This window comes from Lissotriton helveticus, chromosome 3_1 (genome assembly GCF_964261635.1).
Source record: "Lissotriton helveticus chromosome 3_1, aLisHel1.1, whole genome shotgun sequence".
NCBI classification, from domain to species: domain Eukaryota; kingdom Metazoa; phylum Chordata; class Amphibia; order Caudata; family Salamandridae; genus Lissotriton; species Lissotriton helveticus.
In genome coordinates, this window is record NC_136061.1 from 1,577,026,301 (window position 1) to 1,577,042,063 (window position 15,763).

At 36.9% G+C, this 15,763-nt stretch overlaps 1 protein-coding gene across 1 annotated transcript in view; it reads left to right on the top strand.

Annotated features, from left to right (window-relative positions):
- LOC144824281 (transient receptor potential cation channel subfamily V member 6-like) overlaps window positions 1-15,763 on the top strand; it is a 258,022-nt gene that overhangs the window by 127,519 nt on the left and 114,740 nt on the right. The window contains exon 8 of the mRNA XM_078683411.1: window positions 14,590-14,736. Within this exon, the coding sequence (XP_078539537.1) occupies window positions 14,590-14,736 (147 nt within the window). The remainder of the gene's footprint in view (window positions 1-14,589; window positions 14,737-15,763) is intronic.

Consider the following 15,763-nt stretch of genomic DNA (forward strand, 5'->3'; position numbering starts at 1 on the left):
CAGTAGTGAAATTGAATGCTTGTACATAGGACCTGTGCTCTGTTTATAAAATGGTATTTAAAAAACGATTTTGGGGCAAATGAATGGCTTTTACATTTTTGAGAAGGAATAAATAGTGTCTGCATGATTAAATAAATATATTTCAACCTTTCACAATCATGTCACCTGTGTTACCTCAGATTAGGAAGCAGATTGAGCTTCTTTCTTGTTGGTTTGTGTCATGTTTTTTGATAATGCTTGGTATGAACATTTGCAAGATACAGGATTTGTATTTTGTGAAATAGTGAGGTTTCAGTAGTGAAATTGAATGCGTGTACATAGGACCTGTGCTCTGTTTCTAAAATGTTATTTAAAAAACGATTTGGGGGCAAATGAATGGCTTTTACATTTTTGAGAAGGAATAAATAGTGTCTGCATGATTAAATAAATATATTTGAACCTTTCACAATCATGTCACCTGTGTTACCTCAGATTAGGAAGCAGATTGAGCTTCTTTCTTGTTGGTTTGTGTCATGTTTTTTGATAATGCTTGGTATGAACATTTGCAAGATAGAGGATTTGTATTTTGTGAAATAGTGAGGTTTCAGTAGTGAAATTGAATGCTTGTACATAGAACCTGTGCTCTGTTTCTAAAATGTTATTTAAAAAACGATTTGGGGGCAAATGAATGGCTTTTACATTTTTGAGAAGGAATAAATAGTGTCTGCATGATTAAATAAATATATTTCAACCTTTCACAATCATGTCACCTGTGTTACCTCAGATTAGGAAGCAGATTGAGTTTCTTTCTTGTTGGTTTGTGTCATTTTTTTGATAATGCTTGGTATGAACATTTGCAAGATAGAGGATTTGAATTTTGTGAAATAGTGAAGTTTCAGTAGTTAAATTGAATGCTTGTACATAGGACCTGTGCTCTGTTTCTAAAATGTTATTTAAAAAACGATTTTGGGACAAATGAATGGCTTTTACATTTTTGAGAAGGAATAAATAGTGTCTGCATGAATACATAAATATATTTGAACCTTTTACAATCATGTCACCTGTGTTACTTCAGATTAGGAAGCAGATTGAGCTTTTTTCTTGTTGAATTGTGTCATGGTTTTCGATAATGCTTGGTATCAATGTTTGCAAGAGAGAGGAAATGTATTTTGTAAAATAGTGAGGTTTCAGTAGTGAAATGGAATGCTTGTACATAGGACCTGCGCTCTGTTTCTTAAATCTTATTTGAAAAAAACGATTTTTGGGCAAATGAATAGCTTTTACATTTTTGACTAGGAATAAATCATGTCACCTGTGTTACCTCAGATTAGGAAGCAGATTGTGCTTTTTTCTTGTTGGTTTCTGTCATGGTTTTTGATAATGTTTGGTATCAATGTACTCACCTCCTCTGTGCGCCCTGGACAGGCCTCAATGTATTGGGTATAATTGATGGTAAGAGGGTGCAGATGAAGTGAGGCGTGTCCAGGGGTGTAGATGAGCTGAGGCCTGTCTAGGGGTGCAGATGAGGTGAGGTCTGTTCAGGGTTGCAGATGAGGTGAGGATTGTCCAGGGGTGCAGAGGAGGTGAGGCTTGTCCAGGGGTGCAGAGGAGGTGAGGCCTGTGTTCAAGAGTGTAGTGGGAGAGAGGCCTGTCCAGGGGTGCATGTATGCCTGCCACATGGCACCCGAGCCTGTTTTGGGGGTGCCAGAGGGTGTCAAAGTGACACCCCCTGCACCCTTGTGCAAATCGGTATTTACCGATTCGGTAAATACCGAATCGGTAATGCTCATTCATTCCTATGGGCTTCAAAGCCCATAGGAATGAATGGGGATTACCGAATCGGTATTTACCGAATCGGTAAATACCGAATTCTTCAGAATCGGTATTCCAGCACATCTGGAATACCTACATATTCACCCCTTAGATTTACCGATTTTTAATTACCGAATCGGTAAAATTCGGTAATTAAAAATCGGTAAATCTATTTTACCTACATCTGGGCCTAAGTCTTTCTTTCGGAACATATGTAGATAAAAAAAAAATGTTGATGAGAATGTGAATATACAGAAGGAGAGAGCAAATTTGAAAAGGAAGGAGAGGCCCCCCAAAAATGTTACTACTGGAGCAGGAGAATAATATGTATAGGAATAGAAGGCAAAACCAATTTAGGGACATTCGTAAACGAATGTTTCGCAATAGGGTGGTTTTAAATTTGTTAAAAAATATTAAAAAAGGTAAACAGAGAGCTGCTTTTTGTAAGAAAAAGAAAAGTGTAGAGAAGATTGTTGATCAGGCTTTTGAAGTTAAGAAAAAATTATTTATTTTAGTAATCAATAGAATTAGGACACTTAACAAGACAATTGATGTTTTCAAATCAAACAGTAGATGCAAAAGAGTAATTAATCGGACTAATCAAACAGTAGATGCAAAAGAGTAATTAATCGGACTAATTTTTGTAAAGTTTTTTCCGGAGAATGGATGCATAGTTCAAGTTGTGAGCCATTTTTTAATGAGGAGAGTTAGTTCCAGGAGAATGATTTGGTGTATGCAGATGACACCAGTGGTCGAGCATATGAGGTGAAAGACGGTTGTCCGATTGAAAAAGAGAAACTTGTGCCTAGAGAGGCAGAAGAGGTGCTAACTGATGAAGTTTTAGGGAGACGTACTAAGGGTCCAGTGTACACTTGGAAGTGTAGTAGTATTTGTAGTGTGCGACAGGATTCAATCGATTTGTTTCGTAATTTCTTACGTACATATAGTAAGAAAAGTCTAAAACAGAAAATGAAGATGTTGCAAGACTTAGATCCTTGCAGAGTGAGAGAAAACACAGGTTTGCAAGGGCATTCACTGGCTTGTCTTTCTAGAAAAGTATGTCAGAGTGTTTATCACCATTTTAAGATGTTAGCAATGCATCATAACAAAGTGAGGAAATTAGTGAGAAGGTTGTACTATGCAAAAAGTCCAGCACTTAAGCTTAAACAATTAAACAGTGCTCTTTTGCATGGAACTGAATTAGATGTGAAGAAGATTTGTGAAGAAATTGAGATTTGTTATTTTGGTGAAAAAGAGGACAGTGTAGAAATTGACACAGTAATAGAAGGTAATGTGGAAGACAATGTACAGATTTCAAGTACAGAAAAGTTTGACCAGGAGATTACCAAGTTTAAGGTGAAATCAAGTGAAAGGCCTAATTTTACTTGTGTGTGTTGTCGACGAACTCATTATAAGCATCAAACTAGATTAGTTGATTTATACGTAAAAAGTGAAAAGATAAATAATTATGAGTGGAAGGATTTTGCAACTTATTTGTTGGTGGAGAATTCTTTTGATTTGAGTTCTGATCAGCGTATTTGTAAATATTGTTATAATAGTTAGAATGCCTTCTAGAGCTGTTCATAATAATCTTGAGTTGGTAGACATTCCTCCTGAATTGATGGATTTAAATACATATGAATCTATTTTGATTCAATGTGTCCATCCTTTTCAGGCTATTGTTCGCATGGAGCCTAAGATAGGGAAATTGCCTCCTTCAGATTTACAGAAAGGATTAAAGGGAAGAGTTGTTTATTTGCCTCTAGATTTCAAGAAAAATATTGATACAATTTTGTGTAGAAAAAGTGGAAGAGGAACCTCTGGTTATTCTAGTTAATGGGGTTCCGACAAAGAGTAAGAAAATCTGGCAAGATTTAGTGGATGTTAGGAAAGTCAAAAAGGCAACGTTGTATTTGGTCAAAAACAATGAGTACTACAAACATGTATGTGTTGGAGCAGAGGAAACAGTTGCAGAAGAGGACAGTGATTGTTCAGCTGGCCAAATTGAAAAAGTTGTTGTGTCTAGAAGTGAAGAAATATATGAACATTATACTGTTCATCCTTTGCATTCCAAAGAAGTAATGGGGAATGCAATTGACTTGTTTCAAATGAAAGCAGCAAAAGGAAGTCCCATTAGTGTATGGGAAGAAAGTTTGGAAGTTCGTTGTTTTCCACAGTTATTTCCAACAGGTCAAGGTGGACGATATGACGATCGACCACTTCAAATTCCTGCATCTGAATACCGGACTTTAAGATTACATGCTGAAGATCCAAGGTTTCGTCAATGCATTCCGTATTTGTTTCATCTACTGTATGAAAGTGACTTGTCTGGGCTTTCTTATGCAGTGAACCATATACTGAAAAGTGGACCACATCTGCAAAATGTTTCGGCGAGGGACTTCATGGAGAAAGTCAATCTGCAAGACAGTATTTTGGAGTCTCAGCTAATCAATCTCATGGCATGTCAACGTGGTACAAACGAGTATTGGTCCCGTCGTCATGGGGAATTGAAATGTATGCTAAGAAACTTAGGAACTCCTACATGGTTCCTCACTCTTAGCTGTGCTGAATATGCACGGGACGACTTACTTCAATTTCTACGAGAGGCAAACGCAAACATACAAAATATAGAATTCAAAACACCTGGGGAACTGTGTTCTTTGGATCCAGTGAATGTATGCAGATATTTCAATCATAGATTTGAAGCTATGATGTCTTTTATTACCAACAAAATAAATCCTCCCCTTGGAGAGGTTTTGGATTTCTTTTGGAGAAAGGAGTATCAAGCGAGAGGTGCTCCTCACATACATATGTTGTTGTGGATTAAAGATGCACCCAAATTTGGAACAGATTCGGATGAGACAGTGATGAGCTTCATTGAAGAGTATTCAACATGTGCTGTTCCGAAAACTACCGAAGAAAACAGTTTAAGGCAACAAGTTTTACGCTTTCAATCCCATCGTTGTGGAAAGTACTGTCGTCGAAAATTCAGAAACAAGGACAAGTTCTACAGAAAATGTCGTTTCGGGTTTCCACGACCAGTGATTTCTAAAGGAAGAGTAAATAATTTGATGTCTTCTCTGCGACATACTGTGACGAGGAAATCACCAAAAAATACATACAATTTAAAAAGAAACAAAGAGTCCAAGTACATCAACGACTACAACCCAGTGATTTTGCCCATGTGGAATGCTAACATGGATATTCAGTTCGTTGCTGACAACTCTATTGCTGTGGATCGATATGTGACGTCTTACATCACAAAAAAAGAAAAGACAAAACTGAAGGAAATGTGGGAGGACATTTCACATGAAAAGAGTATAAGTAAAAAATTATACAGTTTCATTCTGAAGATGTTGTCGCATCGAGAAATTGGAGCATATGAATGTTCTGATCGGTTATCATCAGCAAGTCTCTAGGCCAAATATAGAACAATTATTTGGGCGAGTCAGGGTCTTGCTGCAACACGAAACTGAGTTTTGAAATCTGTACAAGAAATTGAGTATTTGGCAGAGAAAGAACCAAACAGTACAGATATTTTGAAGACAAACATGTTGGATACATACTATCCAAATAGAAGTAGTCATCTTGAGAACAGTTGTTTGTATGAAGTTCTGCAAAACTATATTTATAAGAGGAACATCACAGAAGATATCAATAATGGAATATATGCTGTCATTGGATGTGAAGGATGTCTAGTGAAGCAGAGAAAAGGCCATTTGATTAATCATCGAAAATTGAGTTGCGAAAATCCAGAGAAAAGGGAATTTTACTATTTAGCTCTTTTGCAACTCTTTAAGCCATGGCGTACAGAAGAGGAACTACCTGGAGATTTTCCTGTTATGAAGATTCTTTTAATGCAACCAAGGATACCATAGAATGTCCTGTTTTTCCAAATTATCTGCAAATGTTGAACGAAGAAATAGAGCAAGAAGCCACAATTGCTGTAGAGATTGCTAGAGACAGTTCTCAAGACAGTCAGAGTTCTACTTCATTGAGTCAGGATCCACTAGGAGGACCAATTATCCAAAATGAAGCTGCCACTGCCATGGATGAGGTGGAAAGAGCTATGGAACAAGCTCAAGATGATGTAGTTAACTTAGAAGATTTGGTGAAACAACTAAACCTTGAGTAGAAACAGATATATGACGAAGTCACAGAACAGATTGAACATGGATTCAGTCATGAGAAAAAAGAGTGCTCATGTACATCATTTAAGCCTGTCCGACTGTACGTGAGTGGAGAAGCGGGAACTGGAAAAAGTTTTCTGATTAAAGCAATTGCAACTTATCTGCAGAAAAGGACTGAATCACCGCTATCTTGTGTTGTTACCGCTCCAATTGGGCTAGCAGCACATAACATTAAAGGGATTACTTTACATCGTTTACTGATGCTACCAGTTGAGCATGATAACAAATTGCAATACCACAAGCTATCTGGAGATGCGTGTTCTGAAGTTTCCAGAGTCCTGAAGAAAATGAAACTTCTTATCATTGATGAAGTAAGCATGGTCTCAAATCTAATGCTTGCTTTTGTGCATTTGAGAATGCAAGAAATTCTTAGAACAGAGTATGATGTGTTATTTGGAGGGAAACACATTATTGTTTTTGGAGATCTACTGCAGTTGACTCCAGTGAAAGGACAACCAGTGTTTAAAATGATCACGCATGAAGATACCAGGAAGTGCCTAGGAAGCATTGGAAACGTTAATATAAGGTTAAATTTCAAATATGCAGAACTACTTCAAAATATGCGACAGGCAAAGGATGAAGATTATAAAAATATTCTACAAGATGTAAGAATCGGAAAAGTAAGTTAGCATTGGAAAGAAGCTTCACATGCACGATTAATTTCAAATTTGTATCCAAATGAAAACATTCTTCCAGAGAATATTTTTAAGAAAATTAATGAGAACAAATCTGGTATTTGTTTGATGCCAACTTTGCAAGAAAGTTCCATCTTCAACAACAAAATGTTAAAGTTAGAAAATGAAGAGATAGTGAAACTGGAAGCTATAGATAAAATAGAGCATATGGGAGCAACAATTATTTTGTCTGAAAATTTGAATTCAAAATTGGATTAACTAGAGAAGAGTATATCTAAAACTGCTGGTTTTGAAAAGACTCTGAATGTGTGTTTAAATTGTCGTATCATTTTGAGAAGGAATTTAAATGTTGAAAGAGGTCTGGTAAATGGAGCAATGGGTCATGTTGTTGATTTTGTGAATTACAAAAATAGAGATGTAATTGAAATTTTAAAAATTAAATTTGATGGCATTGACGAAATAGAACAAATTTGTCATTGTTCAGCTAGATTTTTGCTTGTGAAAGACTTATATGTTCGCCGAAAACAGTTTCCTGTTTGTTTGGCATATGCGGTGACAATTCATAAATCTCAAGGTTTAAGTGTAGATAGTGCTTTGGTGAACATTGGAAGTTCTGTGTTTAAAGAGGGTATGGCATATGTGGCATTATCACGAGTCAGAACTTTATCAGGATTGTACTTGATTGAGTGTGATGAAACAAAGATTTGTGCAGATCTAGATTGTGTTAAAGAATACAATAGGTTAAGAAGAGAGTATGCTCCACATTTGCCTCAATATCCTCTGTTTGAAAAACGTGTGGTAGGCCGAAAAAGAAGAAATGAGAATAATTGCAGTGAGGTAGTAGCAAAAAGACAAAAAGTAAATGAAACTGTAATTGTAAGCAGAAAGAAAAAAGGATTCTGTTGAAGATGTTGTTGGATTTCAGTTTGAAAACAGTTCTGGTGTCAACTGCTATGCTAATGTAGTGGTTAATGTTGTTTTTTTTCTTCAAACTTTACAAGAACAGATTGTTGAAAATCAGGATCAAAGATTCTGTTGTTTATTGAATTCTGTGTTTGAGAAATGTAGCAGTGATAGAGCAAAAATAGAAAGTGTTTCAGAAATTCATAATCTTTTAGACATATGTTCTGGTCAAAAACAATTTTCACAGACTATTCAGCAAGATTGTCAGGAATTTTTAATGTATATGTTTGATGTATTGGAAGATGAAGGTGTAGATATAAAAAATCTTTTTAGCCTTTCTTATCAATGGCAGCATGACTGCGACAACTGTAGTTTATCAAGTAGTACTACAATAGACACCGAAAGATTTATATATTTGGCTTTACCAGACTGCAAATCAGTGCCTTTTAATAATCTAGTTAAAGCAGCTGATCACAATATGGTGTGTACCCAATGTAAGTCTGCAATGCTGTCCACATTGCTTATACAAAATTATAGTCAGTATGTCATTTTAATGTTCCAACGATGTAGACCTGATGGAACTAAATTGACAACTTCTATTAAAAATTTCGTGGCTTCTCAGTTATCAATTTCAGGAAGAACTTTTGCAACTGTAGCTATTATTTATCATGACGGTCCTTCAACAACATCAGGGCATTATACAATTTATTTAAAATGTCGAAAAGGTTGGACTAACTGTAATGATACTTATTTGACTTTCAAACAACGTTTGCCTTTTGACTTAAAAAATTCATACCTAGTGTTTTTACAACCAAAATTTAAGTAAAGGTAATTGGCCTATGAAGACGGGAGCAGTTAATAAAAGTTACTCTGCTGTTTAAAATTATATTGTGATTAAAAGTGTTCAAGATAATATAAACATTCTAGTTGTCATATAGGTACTGTAAATGGATCTCATAGTAAGTAATATCAGTATTATAGGAAATGTTGAATATCAGTGATCCAGAGATGGAAATATGAATATTTAAACATTGTGAAAATGTTGTAGGAGCTTTTCTTTCAGAACGTTGGGAAAACGGTAATTTCAGAGTTTCTTATGACTAATTTAAAACATACTAATACATCTGACACTATTTGGCCTTACGGAAATGTGAAGGAATAAGCAAAGAGTCATGACTGAACACAAGAAGGAAATGAAAACATTGAAAACTATTTCACATGTTCTTGGAGCTTTTCTTATAGAAAGTCGATGAAATGGAAGTTTTAGAGAACAGCAGAGTATTTTCCAACGAAAAGGACGTTCATGATGTACTATTTGGCTTAAAAGAAAAGTAAGTGAATCAAAGATTAGTGTACATATGTGATTTGTAAGTTTATATGTTTTTTTTTAAAACACAATCTTTTTTTTTTTCCCGCTGTCATATGATGAGTAGTTTGAACTCACTATTTTTAGTGAAATTCAATATATTCTGACAACAGCAAAAACAAACTATGTAACATGTTTTACAAGTTATTTTATAGTTTGTATTGTGTAATTTAAATTGTATACCCATTGTCTCACACTCACTTTCTTTTTTCCACCCTCTTTCAGCTCTCTTTACTCACTCACACTGTCTTTCTCTCACTCTGTTTCACCCCCATTCCTTTACTCCACTTCTTTTACAACCCCTCATTCCCATTTTCAACTGTCCACATCCCCTCTCTCCCTTGCGCCACTTTTCAGCTTTCAGTCTCTCTGCTTTACTTTCCTTTTCCGTCTTTTCCTCTTTTGCTCTTTTAGTAATTCCTCTCTACTCGCTCACCTCTTTTGTCGCAGTCTGTCACTATAACTCACCCACTCTCCCTGACTTATCATTCTTTGCTCCTTTCTTTTGTCCTCTTGTCTCTGTTTTTCGTTCACTACCTCTATGTCCTCAGTCCCTCACTCTCCTTGTGTTATGCTCACTTTGTTTATCTACCTTCTATCATTTTTCTTACAACAACATCACTGCTCCTCTCTCATCGTTCTTCATCCCCTTTTCTTTTTCTCCGGTTCCATTCTCATTTCCTATTTTTCAGTGTCCTTCTCTTTACTTTCATCACCAAATCACATTCTCTCTGTTCCACTACTTTAGTCCTCTTCCCCTCTCTTTACTTCTTTTGCTCCCTTACTTATTTTCCTTTCCTCACTCATTGTATTCCACTTCACTCAGTCCTTCCCTTAGTCCCTCTGTCTACTAACTTCCTCACTCCTTTTCCCTCAATCCTTCTATATTATCCTCTCTCCCTTCATCCCTTCACTCTGTGACTCCCCTTCACTCACTCTCAGTCATCTTCCATTCCTCATTCTTGTAAATGCATCCTCAATCAGACTCCTTTCGCTCTCAGTCATTCCCTTTTTACTTACTCCTGTTTCCCGATTTAGTTTTGCTAACTCACATTCTTTTAGTATCTTTCTTACCTTCAGTTCATTTCTCTCTTCTTCTCTTCCTCTCTGTCACTGAATGTATCTGCCTTACTCTTAGTAATTTGCTCTCCTTCTATTTCTTTTTCCTCTTTTTGTCCTTCTACATGACTTTATTTCCCTTTCTGTGTCCTTCACTCTTACTTTATTTCTTAGTACATTTTTATGATTTTTAACCTCTTGACTTGTCTCTTCTATTTTAAAATATATATTTTACTAATTATAACTTTTTTTTCTCTCTTCCACAGATACAAAGTGTAGTAAAAACATGTAATTAAATTTACATTAATTATATGGTAAGTGTGACTAAAAAAATGTAGTTTGTCATCACCCTTTGCTTTAACCTCACTACTATTCTCTCACCCTACCTCATTCCTGTTTCCTTACTCTGCTTCCCTCACTTATACTTTTCCTCCATGTTTACTCCTCTTTCCCTTACTCTCCTACCGCATTCAACTTCTTTCAGTCCCCGCTTTACTTCCCTTACCCTCTGTTCCCTTCCCTCGCTCCCTCACTCATTCCCTTACTCATTTACTTCACTCCTCTCACTCCTTCTCTCAGTCCGTCTGTCCTCACAGTTCCTCACTTCCGTTCCCTCAATCTGTCTCTCTTACCGTCGCTGTCTCTGTCCCCTCACTCTGTCACTACTCTTTCGTCATGCTCACTCCCTATAACTCACCCACACTCCCTTACTTACCTTTCTTTGCTGCTTCACTCAGACCCTTTCAGTCACTCCTTCCTTTACTCTCTCTGTCTTTTCTCTCTGTCACTCCCCATGTCTTACCCTTATTCACTTTTATCCAACCTCTTTCACCCCTCTTTACTTACACTCACTTCTCTTTTCTCACCCTCCCTCACCGTTGTTCCTTTACTCCGGTTCCGTCACTTCCCCTCATTCCCCATCCTTTACTGTCCTTCCTTTTACTTTCAACACCCACTCACATTCTCCCAGTACCTCTGCTTTAGTCTTCTTCCTCTCTCTTCCCTTCTTTCGCTCCCTTATTCATTTTCCTTTTCTCACTTACACCCTATTACACCTTCTCTCTGTCTTACTATGCAATAAACAGTCCCTCTGTGTTGCTCCCTCTAGCTCTCTTTCTCTTAACATCACTCTCTCTGTGTCTTTCCCTCATCCTCACTCCTTTATTTTTTTTTATTTTTTTTGGGGGTGCGCGCCCCGGTACGCGTACCAGTACGCGTACCCTGGAGAAAAAAGAATGACAGAGTTTTTTAAAAATGTAGCATTTTTTTTATAAATTAGAGGTAGTTCTAAAAGAACTGTTTTTGGCTTTTCTGAACAGTTTTATATTTTTTTTGTATTTTTTATGGGGAGAAACAAAAAACAGGGAATTGTAAACGGCTCAACTGGAGCAAAAAAAAACAGGAAAAAATTAAGGTTTCTTTGGGCACTTGTGGTTATCACCAGCAAGGTTGATGAGTGTAATACTTTTCTCACCATAGGTAATAGTTGTTCCACACAATGTACAAACGATTTTGTATCTATCAAACTTGGTTTGTATGTTTGGGACCATCTCCCTTGCCTCTGGACCCGATGGAGTGAGTTCTTTGCTTGTTGAGGCTCTGGTAGATGATTGGGGAAGGTTTCTGCACAGTTCTCTCACCTCTGCCGCAGAATAGTTGTTGGGGTGCAATCGTTTCATGTGGCGAATCATTGTGTGATTCCCAAATGAATATTTTTTGGCAGGGTTCCTTCTGGATAGTACAGCGCCACAGATGAGACAGGTCACCTTTGCAGCATTTACCTTCTTTGCATCACTTGGGATTTTAAAAATCTCCCATATAAAGTGCTCCTTAGGTTTATATGGGGGATTGTCTTCAGGCAGGAACTGCCTTCTCTCATCCTCCTACTCCTCCTCCTCCTCTTGTTCACCACCAATGTGATGTTGTGCTGGCCCTTGTGGTGGTGGTAGTGGTGGTGGTGGTGCAGATGCTCCAGCTGCTGCTGCTACTGTAGCCATTTCTCTATCAATAGAAGCAGGTCTTCCTCACTCAAAGAACAAAGTGAGAATGAGGAAAAAAGGTGGGGGCTTTCATCATTTGGAAAACAAAACTGTTCTGAACCAATGAAAAGTGTTATTTTCAGGTCACATGACCCGACGCGCTTACGCTACGCGCCCCGGTGCGCGCCCGGGGGCACACCCGGTGGCACTTACGTTGCACGATCGTATGCGCTCGGGCGCTTCAGGGTGCGCTTACGCCGTGCGTCGTAAGACGCATCACGCGGCTACGCGATACGTCACGATGATGTTTTCGTTCGCGGCAATGGCGCTAACGGGACGCTCACTGGTATGCGCACCGGGGCGCGCCATAACACTGCGCTTACCCGTGCGTTCACCGGTACGCGCACCGGGAGCACACCAAGGCAAAACATTTTTTCAAAAAAGGGAAAAATATACATTAAAAAAATAGTATTGCATACATATACAATATAGGATTTATTATGAAAAATATTATATTTCATAGCTATAGAAATTAGCTATTAAAAAACCTATGAAATTCACTGAAAAAAACATAGGTTTGAGGCCCTATATATAGTTAGGAATTGGCATTTACAAAACCTATGAAATTCACTGAAAAAACCATAGGTTTCAAACCAGTTAGAGTTAGGAATTAGCATTTTAAAAAACCTATGAAATTCACTGAAAAAACCATAGGTTTCAAACCAGTTATAGTTAGGAATTAGCATTTAAAAAACCTATTAAATTCACTGAAAAAACCATAGGTTTCACACCAGTTATAGTTAGCTGGAAATTTTACTCGCATAAAACCATTGCAATTCACACGTTATAGTTAGTTGGACTCACTATAACTTGCGCCTGCAATGCACTGCTGATGACGTCACATATTACATCACTCATGACATGGTCAGTGACATCACTCATGACATCACTGATGACAGCATCCTTGTGACAGAGTTACAGACCTCCTTTCACTATAATGTAACCCTTGAAACACATATTCAAAAAAAGAAACAAAAATATTCAAAAAAATCGAGATACCCATACCAGTTACAACAACCAATTCAGTAATTCCACCATCTATATACACATCCACTCATTCACCAACAGTTCTATATAGTCACTCATACATATACTCAAACATCATATGTAGTGATACACCTATACAACCTGTTACACACCGACAGTCATCCAAAAGTTACTCACACACATACTCACACATGCAAATAAACTATTGAACATCCATTTATTTGCATATACAGCTATACACACACTACCACCTTACTTCTAAGGAAACTTACACATACTTACTCTCTTAAACAATCACTTATAGAAAAACATATTTATTTAAACAGGAACTCTTACAATCTCTTACTCTCACATATACTCACTTATGTACATTAATATTCACATATACTAGATTAAAACATATGTAGTTACTGATAATCACACTAGTGAGACAGTCAATCACTCACTAACACACACATATACACACTCATCCACCCATACAGTCCTGCACATATGCTGTTTTCAAAACACATACAAACAGAGAGTCAGTCATTCATGCATCTATGTGCTAAGTAATACCCCCACCAAACCATACAGACACTCATACAGATACTAAAACAAAAAAACTTCTAACCCATATACATACACATGTAGCTACTCACCAACCCATGCAGCCAGTTATATACAAAGTGAAACACTAATACATATATTTAAATATTTAAACATTACTCACTAATATATGTATTCCAAAAGATACACTTAATAAGCCAGTTAACCAATCAATTTTTTTTAAAAAAACCATCCCTTTAGACACTTATTTAAACATATATTCTTCCATCAACTTTTACATATACATATATAAAACATATGTATTTTTCAGAAAGACACACATTCACTGGATGGTGTCATCAGTGATGTCATGAGTGATGTCACTGACCATGTCATGAGTGATGTAATATGTGACGTCATCAGCAGTGCATTGCACGCGCAAGTTATAGTGAGTCCAACTATGTATAACGTGGGAATTTCAATGGTTTTATGCGAGTAAAATTTCCAGCTAACTATAACTGGTGTAAAACCTATGGTTTTTTCACTGAATAGGTTTTTTAAATGCGAATTCCTAACTATAACTCATTTGAAACCTATGGTTTTTTCAGTGAATATATATATATATGTATATATATATATATATATATATATATATATATACATATATACATATACTTATGTATCACAGTGGGAACTATAACTAGTTCCTCACCACCACACATGTATGCAAATAACATTTAAATCTCAAGCAATTAGTGCAGTGTAGCAAAGTCCATGTGCCAATAAAGTGCGGAGTATACTGTGCAAAGGATCAACATGGAAAGTGCTGACATGCTATCTGAAGTTCACAGGCAACTCTATTATACACATTCTGTTTGCTAAAATATGCTGAAAAAGCACTGCTTAAAACTTCAATGTACTCATTGATCACTAACGGTGTCATGAGATGAACTTAATACGTTAAACGGTATTAAGATGTTCATAATGAGCTGGATAATTTCAAAACGAACTACGGGGTCATAATTAGATCACTAGTTTTCATGATACTACTTCCTCACTTGCTCTCTTTTTCTTGCCAAATCTCTCCTTAGATCTTCCAGCATATTCTCCAGAAGAAGAAACATGTACAGTGGTGTTTTGGCCCTGTGTCATCCACTTTGTATGACATTTCAGAGATAGACTCATGGGGTGAAGATCTCTCAGTGCTGGAGCTTGTCGTCTCTGCCAAGAAAAGAGAGGTATGAATGGAGTCTCTTCCTCTCACTGTGTATTAATGCAACTCAAGTTAGTAGTAGAAGTTTTGGTTCAACAATGTAGTAAATTGTTTACGCAGAGGCCTGCATGACAAGAGAGGTTGAGTGAGGGTTTATGAGAAATTATAGGTCTGCTGGTGAGGTTTAGAAAAAGGGACACATTTCAAAAGTCTGCATAGTTGTGAAGTTTGTTGTTTTTGTAAAACTTGGCCAGAGGCAAAATATTTTTTTAATTCTCCTTATAAAAGAGGATTTTGCACAGATACTTTTGGACAAATACTACTTGTGAAGGTGCTTTCCCTCAATTTATTAAAAGTCTGAAACATGTGTTAACTTGAAGAAGGTTATTACGTTTCGAAAACATATCACCTAGTTTGAAAACAAAATAGATATACAATATAATATGCGCTAGCTGTATACCAATGAATAGAGTAACTTCCTTTTATCCCTCATTACGGGTAGCCTCTTGATTCCAATAGCAACTATAATATGCATACTGTTTTTGAAGATTTTATTTTCACTCAGAGCTTTAGGTTGCTTGAAGCAGCTGAAATCTCTGTGCAAAAATCAGAGGAAAACAAGGAATTATTGGTGGAATTGGCACAGGATTACTGATCCCCTGTTAATTCCTAATTTCTAAGGGAACCTTCAGGGCCCAATGTGTACTTGCATGGACTTCCACCCACGCTAAATAAAGTTCCCCTCTGTATCAGTAACTCCAAGGGTGAGGAAAAGGCAGGCCATTTTTTAGACCACAGGTAATGGGGTCCTTAATTTGCACATCACTCTAAATACCTATTAACTTAAGGGTGTTCTGTGGATGTACACACTTTAACTAGCTCATCAGAAATCAAAATACTAATACAACTGATGGTACTTCTAGAGATACAAAATTATTGCAGAGGTGAACTGACCCACAGAGAAATTTGACAATATGACAACCTCAGAGATGTTCGCAGGAAAGTACTGAATGATACGTGTCTAAAACTGTATCCGTTAAAGGCTCGATTTG